At 40.9% G+C, this 12203-nt stretch overlaps 1 protein-coding gene across 2 annotated transcripts in view; it reads left to right on the top strand.

Annotated features, from left to right (window-relative positions):
* LOC117941670 (seizure protein 6-like) overlaps nucleotides 1-12203 on the top strand; it is a 301601-nt gene that overhangs the window by 103977 nt on the left and 185421 nt on the right. For both annotated transcript variants that reach the window (XM_034866671.1, XM_034866670.1), the window contains exon 3: nucleotides 1348-1481. In XM_034866671.1, the coding sequence (XP_034722562.1) occupies nucleotides 1348-1481 (134 nt within the window). The remainder of the gene's footprint in view (nucleotides 1-1347; nucleotides 1482-12203) is intronic.

The following is a 12203-nucleotide window of genomic DNA, read 5'->3' as shown; positions in this document are numbered from 1 at the left end:
TAAACGGAATGTAATACCGCACCAGCTGCTCCGATTCTCCGACCAACCTCACCCTCCATTGTCCCCTCACTCGCGAACCCCAAGACCCCAAGGTACTTAAACTCCTTCACTTGGGGTAAGGACTCACCCCCTACCCGAAGAAAGCACTCCATTATTTTCAATAATAATAATAAATAATTAAATAAATTAAATTTGTATAGCACTTTTGCCAAGTTCAAATTTGCTTTACAGAGTAGAAACAGTAGATAAATATATATAAATTTAAAAAAAACGAAGGATAGGCAGAAAAGAAGAGATGGGTCTTCAGACGGGACTAGAAAATGGTGAGGGACTCAGAGATGCGGATCTCATGGGAGAGGGAGTTCCAGAGCCTGGGAGCTGCCCTGGATGAGGCTCTGTCCCCAAAACTGCAGAGCTTTGACTTGGGGACAGAGGAGAGCGGCTGAGGTGGAGCTGAGGGACCGTGAAGGTTGGCAGGGGGAGAGGAGGACAGTAAGGTATAACAGGGCAAGGTGGTGTATGGCTTTGTAGGTAAGGACCAGGATTTTGTACGTGATCCGTTGAGAAAAGGGAAGCCAGTGTAGCTGTTTTAGGACAGGAGTGATGTGGTGCCAGGATGTGGAGCGGGTGATGAGTCGTGTGGCTGAGTTCTGAACCAGTTGGAGCCTTTTAATTCAATTCAATTTCAATTCAATTTTATTTATAGTATCAATTCATAACAAGAGTTATCTCAAGACACTATACAGATCACACTCCAGAATTTACAAGAACCCAACAGTTCTAGTAGTCTCCTCCAGAACAAGCAACAGTGCGACAGTGGCGAGGAAAAACTTCCTTTTAGGCAGAAACCTCGGTCAGACCCAGGCTCTTGGCAGGTGGTGTCTGACGACCGGTTGGGGTTAATGGAGGTTGAGCTGATGCCGAGGAGTAGTGAGTTGCAATAGTTAAGTCGAGAGGAAATGAAGGCATGAATAAGTCTTTAGGCAGCAGAGGGAGTGAGTGAGGGTCTGATTTTGGTAATATTTCGAAGGTGAAAGAAGGAGGAGGATTTTTGGCCTGAGTGTAGCCCAACAAGGTATTATATCTTACTGTTACTGTAGATAGTTTGTCTGTGCACTAGAAAAGGACATGTAGGATCATTACAACAACTAAATTGATATGGTTAAGCTTAGGGAAAGATCATGGTTTAAATAAGTTAACAGCTAAGAATTTTTGGACCATTTGGTGTTGGCCAGTTTCTGGAGGGGTCTAAAATGTTTGTGAATATGGAACATGAAGTGTGTGTGTGTGTGTGTGTGTGTGTCAATCAGAATTTTGTTCATGCTGCTGTTCTATTTGTCCCTGCAGATTCCTGCCAGCTGAACCTGACTGGGCCAGAAGGATACATAGAGGCTCCACCACAGTCCAGCTCTGCTCTTCACTCTACCAAGGACTGCAGCTACATCATCACTGTCTATATGGGCTATGGTGTAGAGGTCCAGGTAAGAGCAACATTCATCCATTCAGCATATGATGGTCTCTTGATATTCCCCAGCAAGCCTGATGTCTCAACTATGGCAGTTATCTTGGCTGAAATGCCAATTACATACACAGGTCTGATATCATTTTTGAAATTCATGCTATCAATGGTAATAACAAGACTGTCAGATTTGTATTCAAAGAAAACTTGTGGTTTTCAAAAGAGACCTCATTGGCTGGAGGTATGGGAGGCCTTAAGTCAAGTAAAGTCTAGCATTGTCAGACCTTCTTCCACAGCGCTGTAGTGTAAGGTCCACAGCTAGTAAGGAAACAGAACGCTCTGGGTTGTTTGCATTTCTTTAAACCAAACCTAATTGTGCTAAGCTCCGGATGCAGTGACAGAGGCTCTGCTTAATAGTCTCAGGAAAGAAATTGTTTTGGTGGAACATTCCGCAAAAGAAAATACCACATACAATATGAAAGGAAGTTAATTGTTCACACAATACAGAAACGTGAGCTATTTAAATTAACTGGAAACATGGTTGAACCTCATTGGTGTGACAGAGAGACTGAGTGGACCAGTATAGTGTGAAATGAGAGATTGAGTGGACTGCTAATAGTGTGACAGAGAGATTGAGTGGACTGATTATAGCGTGAATGAGAAATTGAGTGGACTGGTTATAGTGGGACAGAGGGACTGAGTGGACTGGTTATAGTGGGACAGGGAGGCTGAGTGGACTGCTTCTAGTGGGACAGAGAGGCTGAGTGGACTGGTTCTAGTGGGACAGATGAACTGAGTGGACTGGTTCTAGTGTGTCAGAGGGACTGAGTGAACTGGTTCTATTGGGTCAGAGGGACTAAATTGACTGGTTCTAGTGGGACAGAGAGGCTGAGTGGACTGGTTCTAGTGGGAAAGATGGACTGAGTTGACTGGTTATAGTGGGTCAGAGGGACTGAGTGGACTGGTTCTAGTGGGTCAGAGGGACTGAATGGACTGGTTCTAGTGGGACAGAGAGGCTGATTGGACTGGTTCTAGTGGGACAGATGGACTGAGTGGACGTCGACCTTGCAAGGTAACTTAGCGAGTATGAAAGAATGATGCTGCAATATGCGTATTAGTGGCTGCAGCCGCTTCAGATTTATATTGTTTATACATCTGCTGTCTATTAGGTGGATGATGTTTTTTTCTACTTTTAAATCTATGAGAATTGTCAGGCTATTTAATTTAAGTTAGTAATAAGCTTAGTAATGCTTGTCGATCATGTGGCGGTGTCATTTGCTCTTTTATGATTGATAATCTGATTCATAATTGTATAATTCATAACCAGTTGTGTGCACGGCTGCCTGCCGTCTATAGAAAAGGAATATATCTATGGTTTGGCTCTGTAGTCTGATGTGTACATGTTGACACAAAGAAAAAAGACTAAATTTTGTAGCCTAAATGTGTTGTCCAACTTTGGACATAAAATGTATTTCCTTGCTAGCAGGGCAACATGCTGATACCATAATCAATACTGTGTGTTTGACCTATGCCAGTCTTAGTTTTTATTTGTACAAACACAGTGTTGACCCTGTGCACGTATTGGCTCTGGACCCATTTTAACATTGTCCATTTTTATTTAAATCAATGTCCTTGTTTAAACTGTTAAAACACTGAGCATGGTGTTGGCCTAATTTCAGATGGAGGGTTTCAATAAGCGTTTTAATTTCTCATCAACAATAGTTCTCCAGCCGTTTCTGGGCCAGCAATGCAGAGATATACAGTTTACATAGCAGCTGCTCTGAAAGGAGAGCAATTAACTGTGTATTTGAAAAATGCAGTTCCATTATGCTCATCTCCCTTCTACCTACCATATGTTTAGATTTTATAACAGAATTTCACCAGAAATATGTCATAGATATCCTGAAACGTTAAACATGCTTTTATAGTCACAACCAATTCAGAAAACCCAGCTTATGTTACCTCAATTGTATGACAAGATAAAAAGGCTTTGGATTTTGAGGTTAACAGGGATATTTACCTCCTGTTTAGATTATTATTTTTCCGTCAGAAGATAACATTTCATGAAACACTACTCCAATCAGTTCCTAATACTCTTGGGAATTCCCATTGTACATAAATTGAAGGGCTCATCTTTGACACTGGCTATTGTGTCCCAAGACAAAACTCATACTTTTGTCTTTTGCATGAGATCAGAAACTGGTTTTGACTCTATGGATTTTGAAAGGTTTCGATGTTCAGCACTGTAGCATCAGAGCCAGTAGAGCCAGTAGAATGCTAGCAAAAGCAAGTCCAGATGATAAAATCTCAATTCCCATACAGTCTGTGTATATTTTTTAGCTGAGTATCAATAAGAATCAGAATGGAGTTTATTGCCACAGTTACTCTACATGGAATTTGCCTTGGTGATTGGTGTATGCATACACAAACAAACATATTAAAAATTAAACAATTACAGAAAAAGAGACAAATATATACAAAATAGCTGTTTAAGTAGTTTAAGCACTGTGTACAATGGGCAGATGTATAGTCCTGGATGGAGGTTAGTGCAAAGTGTAGTGATTAGAGGTTTGAGAGGTGGTGGTGTAGGTGGTTAAGAATCAGTGGGGGTCTGGGTCCTTGTTGGCCATGTTTTTTTAGGGTGAATTTTTGGTCTCGATGAACTGCAGTCTCCTGCCAGAGGAGAGGGGTTCAAACAGTGTGTGTCTGCCGTCAAAGGGATTGGCTACAATCTTTACTGCCGGTCTAAGCGTCCTGGAGGCGTACAGGTCCTGGAGAGATGGCAGATTGCAGCCAATCCCCTTCTCAGCAGAGTACATGATACACTGCAGCCTGCCTTTGTCCTTAGCAGTGGCAGCAGCGTACCAGATGGTGATGAAGTAGAAGAAGAGACGTAGAAGTGCACGATCATAGTCTTTGACAGGTTGAATTTCTTTAACTGCAGCAGGAAGTACATCCTCTGCTGGGCTTTTTTGATGAGAGAGCTTATGTTCAGCTCCCATTTGAGGTAATGGGAGATGATGTAACCCAGAAGTGAACAGGCTCCACATTGTTGACTGTTAGCTAAAGAAGAATTAGCTTAAAGGAGAATTCTGGTCGATTTCAACACGTAGCTCTGTTTTTGTTTTTTTTTGGAATGTGTCAGTAGAGAGAAAAAGGAAACACAATCGGTGCTGCCTACACCGGGTTATCTTCCTGCTAGAGTTAGCTACCAACAGGCTTAAACAGGGCAAGTTTTAAACGTGTTTTTAGCCTCTAAACATGTTCAATATGTCATTACCAGTGCCTACCCATGTGCAGTTATTTCTTCTGAGTGAACACAGTGAATCTGACTTTTTTTTTTTATTTGTAGGTGAAGTCCAGTCGATTGTCAATCTCATACACTCCTCAATTCTTGATTACTGCAGTTTTTAAGACCTGTGGGAAGATACCTGCTTGAAGAGACATGTTCACAATCTGCAAAAGACCTGATGCCAACAGGGCTGCCAACTTTTGAGAATTGGTGTCCAACCCATATATTTGCCGTGTACAAAGCAATTTCTTTGTGTCTTTATCCTCCAGGGTTTAAATTGGGATATGTTATATGTGGGGGTATGGGGATCTCCCTAGGGGGGTCTGGGGGTATGCCCCACCAGGAAAAAAATTGAAAAAAAACCCATTAAATGGCACTTTCTGGAGAGTTTTTTTTGCAAAAAAATGGAGAAATCAAGTCTTACATGATATGTGCAAAACTGTAGGGTTAAGAACCTTTGTGTTGTTGTAGTATCAACAGGTATTAAGGCATTTAGCATTTACATTATTAACTTCTTATGATATAAGAACTGACCTAGACAATGTGCCAAACATAATGAGCCACATGAAGAGACAGTAGCATATGTCATCAACAGCTGAGAAGATTTGGGTCTGTGGTGAACAGGTCCAGGGGTCCCTGGTGTTGGGACCAGGGACCCAAAGTTAAATTAATGTTGAGGGATTAACTAAAACCACTGAAATTCTAAAGAATAAGAACCATTGAGTTACATAGATTCTTATCCTTTAACCTTTGTGCCAAGGTTCAGTAATGTTTGGCCCTTAACCTGTGTCCCCACTTACTGTATTTACTTTTTGGGAAAATAAAGACTATTTGTTTATTTTATAAAACATCAAATTAATTATTTATAGTTTCATTTAGAGATGCACTGAGGTTAGTGCCTATAAATAGTGGCCCAACGTTGCAGTATAGTATATATAGTATAGTATATATAGTTTTGTATATATAGTATATTATAGCTCAGATGTGTTTCATCAGATTTTTGCTCATATTTACAACTTTGTGCACATTCAAAATATAACTCCTCCCATCTCTGTTGTCCGAGATTTGGAGAGTTGTAATATAGTCTGCTCTGCATGTTATTGTTCCGCTGATATGGTAATATCTCACTCAGACCGTCTGACAGACACAGAGGCCCATTCGGGTCTCTGGTCCCTGACAAAGTTTAGAGGTGGCTGTACGCTGCTCATCAACGGAGGTCTGCACGGATGCAACGCGTCACCGCCCACAGCTGAGCGAGTCCACTAACATGAACTGAAGTTGCTACATTAGCCGCGCTGCTCACCTCTATTTTCACAGAGAGAGTGGTCACGAAGCGACGGACGGTCTGTGATACTCATACCTGAAGCCAGGGAAATGCACCTGGGATGGATCGTAAACATTTTTTTCTCAGTTTGCGACAATTCGAAACTTCCACAGACAGGGAGCGCTCTTGAACCCCCACACAGTCTCTGAAAGCACAACTAGTCGATCGCGAGTGGCTCAACAGGTAGATATTTAGATAAACTCATCTTTCAGAAATTTGACCGACCGAGTTGACACTTCAGCGTGAGAAATCGGGGGTGTGGCGTGTGAGCGTGTGAAACCAGTCAAATGCGTGTGTCTCACGGCCAATGCGTGAGAGTTGGCAGCCCTGGGCCAAACAATTTGAAAAGCTTTTGAAAAAGCCAGTTGGTAAAATATCAAGTTAACAGGAAGAGATTTTCAGATGTTGTATGATATCCTCCAGGTTATTTTGGTTGATCATTAGACACACATATCCTGTCCGTGATATGGAGGCACTGACTAGTCTAATTTTCAGAATTGTTCACTGCAGGATTGCAGGATTTGGTGGCTAAAAGTATAGATACTACTGGTACTGGAGGGTTTGTTAATGCAACAGTAGCAAACAAAGTATGTAAATTATTAGCGTTTTTAGAAATAATCTCAGAAGAACCACCGCCTTGCATTTCTCAATTCCAAATTGTAAACGTGAAGTCTCTCTTTACAGTTGTCATAATGGACCTGGAGATTAGTTTTTTGCCACCTGCGTTCAGCTTGTCGACACTCTTTTTTTTGGATCTTACAGGTGCAACATTTCTCCATGGAGATTTCTTTTCTTGCCAGAGATAGTTTTGACCTTAAGGGGAGCAAGGGTGTCAATAACAATTGATATTCTACAATTAAAATGATCTACAAACTCAGTTACTGAGGCTCCAGAGGGGCCGGATGTGGAGGAGAAAAACTGGTTGAATTTTTCACTCATGTTTTTAGTGATGTATCCTTTTGTAATTACCTCTGTTTGAACAATTTTGTTCACAGATATGGAGCTGTTAAAAAACACAGGACTGGTCAGAGAGCAACATCATTCACCACAACTTTGGAAATAGTCAGTCCATTAGAGATAATTAAGTCGAAGATGTGACCCTAGTTGTGTGTGGCCATAGTCACAAGTTGAGTTAGCCATTATCAAAGCCATCAAAAAAACAGTAGAGTGCCTTTGTACTTCTATCCTCAGGGTTGTCGACATGACTGTTGAAGTCACCAGCAATAATTATAGTCTTTGATCAAAATAGCGACCCCACCTCCTCTCGTATTAACTCTATTTTCACTCATAAAACTGAAGCCAGTGGGGGCTGACTCAATGAGAACAGCAGCGCAGCTATTCTGATCCAGCTAGGTTTTAGTTAAAAACATAAAATCAAGATTGAATGATAAAATCAGTGATTAAAAATGATTTTCCTGCAAAAGATCTGACATTTAAAAGAGCTATTGTTAGTGTGTTAAGAAAATTATTTGCGTCGTTCTCTGTGGCAGGCTGTAGGGGAATGATTGCTAAATTGATGTTAGCAGTTAAGTGTCTATTGTATTGCTGCTTCACCACTTTGTGGTCTGTTTCTAATAATAACTGGAAGGATCTAACTGTTTCGTGGACTAGTTAATTGTAGAGGAGGAGGAGGTTATGGAAGAGTGCATCTAGGAATTGTGTTTGAGCATGTGTTTTCAGGATGTGAAACGTCAGTTATTCCTCTGCGTTTGCAGGGTATGCTGCCTATTTCCACATAGCATCTGGCTGCCCTGTGCATTAGGATTAATTCTATCCCTTCTAAACAGAGTGCGACGTTCCCAAAACAGATTAAAATTGTCATTGAAGCCTACATTATAAAGGTTGCTGGTAGTCTAAAGCCAGGTGTTGAGGCTAAGGAGTCTTCTAAAAAGGTATTTTCTGCAACCTAGCGAGGGAAGTGGGCCCACTTCCCTCGCTAGGTTGCGGAAAATAAAACATCAAAAAGAATGTTAAAATCTTGCTTTGTGCGTTCACTTTCAGGGTAGGACATGTCATTGTGTCCACAGTGGACCACGATGCGCTTGACTGATGTTGGAAATGAGGGTATCAGGTCCACAACTTTAGCATGGATGTCTGCAACCTTAGCTCCTGGCAGGCGTGTAACAGCATTAAAAAAAAGTGTGTAAGAGCATTAAAGAATCGCATGGGGCGGGAGAATGAGTCACCAATAGTTATTGCGGTTGGGGGGAAAAGTAGACGAGGAGTGGATGGTTCTGAATGGCCAGTTTTAGGAATAGAACAGTCAGTTATAGTTTCAGATGGACGAAGCCGCAACAGATACTCCACCAGCCACTGATCAAGAGGAAGCTCCAGCATTCCCTGGCCTCGGGCATGATCCAGGACCGCCAGCAGGAAGCTCCAATAATGCGCTGAAGAGATTTAAAAGGCCGATGGTGGGAGGCGATGTAGAATGCGATGGAGCCTTATCTGAAGCCCTCTTACGGCCGCAAACCACCTCAGTCCAGGACACCTTGATGTTCGGCGTAGAGCAGGACGATGGCTGCTGGGCCCAAGTGTTCTGTGTCCTGGAGGGCCGCCGTTAGATGAAATCTGGAGCGACTGTTCGTGGTCCACCTCCAAGCAGGTGGTTAGTGAAGCATCCTTGTTTTTTTGGTCCTTGGACGCCTACAAATCTATTCTTTGAGATCTCCACTTTCTTTCTTTGTGTTTTGGAATAAAGATGTCAGACAGTAAATGGCTTCATTGTTGGCAAATACAAATATGTGTGTTTTAAAAAAGAGATAAACCTAAAGTAGTAATTTATTAAATGAGAGGTAGGGCTGTCCTTGACTAAAGAAGTAATAGTAGTAACATAATTTAAGTTATACATTTTCCAAATAGTATCTTACGTTTAGCTATTTGCAGATGAATTACAGGGTTAGGGTTAGGCAAAGGGTTTAGTTGTTATGTGAAAAACGAAACGAATTATGAATTATTGGGATACCAGTGATGTACTCTTCATTTGTAAGTAGCCTAATAACCAATAATAAATAGGCTAACTCATTCTGCAATGGAAACAAAATAGAAATAGAAATGCATAGGTTAAAATAAAATAAGAAAAATAAAATAAATCTGGCAATAATAGATTTATAATTTAAGACCTGAACTGAATAGTTGACCAACTACTTAAGACAGCCCTAATTATATAGTAGTCAAACTTATAAAAGTTGAGATTATGAAAACACACTTCTATAAGAGTCCTACTTAGTTTATCAGTCTGGTACATCTGGAACTAAGCAGGTGTTTGATCTCCCCTGTCTGACTTTTGATCTTAACCCTTGCTGATTGTCATACAGTTCCAACAAGAAATGAGCAACAATTTAAAGAAAGGCAACATAAAAAAGAAAGGTCTTCATCCTTGATTTAAAAGAACTGAGAGTTGCAGCGGACCTGCAGTTTTCTGGGAGTTTGTGTGTTCCAGATAGGAGGAGCATAGAAACTGAATGCCTCCCCCGTTTGGTTCTGACTCTGGGGACAGAAAGCAGACCTGTCCCATGTGACCTGAGAGGACTGGGGTGGTCATAGTGTAGTAGCAGATTAGAAATGTATTTTGTCCCTAAACCAATTAGTGATTTATAAACCAGCAGAAGTATTTTTAAATTAATTCTTTAAGGCTCCGGCAGCCATTGTAAAGACTTCAGAACCTCACTTAAACACTACAAACGTACACTAATAATAAAAAAATCACAACACACAAAAACAACTGACATTAATTGAGGAGTCCATAAACACAGACCAATTCTTTGAAAAATGGAAAAATCTTTTTAAAAATCCAAACCTGTAGAATTGGCAATACGGAATGGAGACATATGCGTTGGCCATTTTGAAACACTATGAGCTATTACCAAGCCACCCAGACCCAAATAAAACCAAATATTGCCAAACTGAATGAACCACAATTGGCTGTAAAAGACAACCAGAATCCTCTTTACTCCATTCATTAATGAACAGGAACTAAGAGACAAACTCTGGCCACTAGAAACCGAAAAAAAAATACAATTCCAATTGGCCATCCTGAAACTCTTTAATTTGATACTGAGTGTATGTAACTTCCCTGCAATCTGGAATCAAGGTCTCATCACACCAATTACAAATCTGGAGGTAAATATGAGCCAATATGGCATCTGTGTGAACCGTAATCTGGGGAAGCTTCTTTGTGGCATTATAAACTCCAGACTCATAAACTTCCTTACCAAACACAATATCTTGAGTAAAAGTCAAATAGCATTTGTACCAAAACGACACACTTCAAATCATATTTACAGCCTGCAGACCCTGAGAGTTCAAAAAGGCATTCAACTTAATTCTATTTGGCACAGTGGTCTATTCCACAAAGTTATTGAATCTGGTGTAGGGGGTAAAACATATGACATCATTACATAAATGTACACTAACAATAAGTTCAGTTTTAAATTTGGCAAAAAGAGCAAAAACAAAACTCTGTTCAGTCAGAAGGGTGCAGTGAGACAGGGCATCCCACTCTATTCAACATCTCTATTAACCAACTGGCAACCATCCTAGAGAAATCAGCAGCATCTTGTATCACTCTACACAACTCTGAGATCAAGTTCCTGCTCTATGCAGATGACCTGGTTACAGGACCTACAGCAGAACCTGGACCTGGTAGAGCAGTACTGTCAGACCTGGGCCCTGGCAGTAAACACTTAAAAGACAAAGACAATGACTTTTCCAAAAAGACAGCTTCACATTAGGAACACACAAATTAGACAACCGTACTGACTAAAATTATTTAGGACTGAAAATAAGTTCCACTGGAAGTTTTTATACCTATCACCTCCATTGATAATGGAGGTGAGAGAGAAAGCATGCAGGGCATTTTTAGTCTCATCTAAATTCAAATTTCAATAAGAATCTGTCTCAAATTATTTAAATCTGTAACAGAACCAATTCTCCTCTATGGTAGTGAGGTGTGGGGTCATAATTCCTACCAGAATTTGGCCCATTTGACAAAAAAGAATCAGCAAAAAAGCCCTGCAATACCAAGAGCTGAGCAAAGAGAAGTGTCCTGACACTCAGTTCACTTCCTGTTCTGCCTCAGGACCAGTCTCGGAAGAAACCAATTAGACTAAACCAAATTATAACAACAGAAACAATACTACACACAACAAAAGCACAAAGCAAAAGGCAGTTTTATCTGGCCCTAAGGAGACAGTACAGAGTGGAAAACTACCTGATCACAGTTACTGATATGAAACTAAAAACTACATTGACCAAGTACAAACTCAGTGAGCAAAACCTGGCCAATGAGACAGGCCGCTACAATCATAGCTCCCCAAAGAGGAGCGCTTCTGCTAACTATGCAGGAGAGACAAAGTTGAGACAGAGCTGCACTTCCTGACAAAATGCACCGAACTGCAGCCATTCCAAAAAATCAAACTTCAACACCCTACATTTGACCAAATAACCAACATAAATAAAATGATAATCCTGTTGGGAGAACACAGAAAACAGCAGAATATGTCTTTACCTGCCACACTTTGAGGAACAGTGAGTGCCCCCCCTCCCACCCGCACAAACACGCACACAGGCGTGTGTGATTGATGTGTTTATTTAATTCAGTATAATTGAAAAGGAAGACCATTGTCCTTCATGGCGGTTAAGTGGCCAATAATCATGCTGTATAATTTCCCACTGGACACTATCTGCCATAGTAGAGGAGTCCATTGATATTTAGGCTAAGTGGCCACAACTTTACTGTCTGTCTGTGCTTTCTGTTCTTCTACTTCCGGGACTTCCGTCACGGGGCCAGTTTTTGGAGAACCTGGGTCTCCTATTAGATTCTGTTACACTAAATGTCATTCTGTTAAGCTGTTTTTCACCAAACCTTACCCTCCATCTCTGTTAGCTGCGTAGTACAAATTTGCGTAGTACCAATGTGCGTCGTTCCATCAAAATATCTGTTTAAATACAAATAGAATTGATCTGGTAATGTTTTCAGTTAATTTAATGGTGTAAAACTCAGTACAGTATAACTTCTTACCTTTCTATCAGTAGTTTTACTATTTTCTTAGCTTTGTCTTTACGAGAGTCTGTGTCAGGAAGCCAACACCGGTGAATCAGCCATGCGTTACCCTTGCCCATACTCG

This window comes from Etheostoma cragini, chromosome 3 (assembly GCF_013103735.1).
Source record: "Etheostoma cragini isolate CJK2018 chromosome 3, CSU_Ecrag_1.0, whole genome shotgun sequence".
Taxonomy (NCBI): Eukaryota; Metazoa; Chordata; class Actinopteri; order Perciformes; family Percidae; genus Etheostoma; species Etheostoma cragini.
The sequence above is the reverse complement of the archived record's forward strand: the minus strand, read 5'-3'. Positions and strand labels throughout refer to the sequence as shown.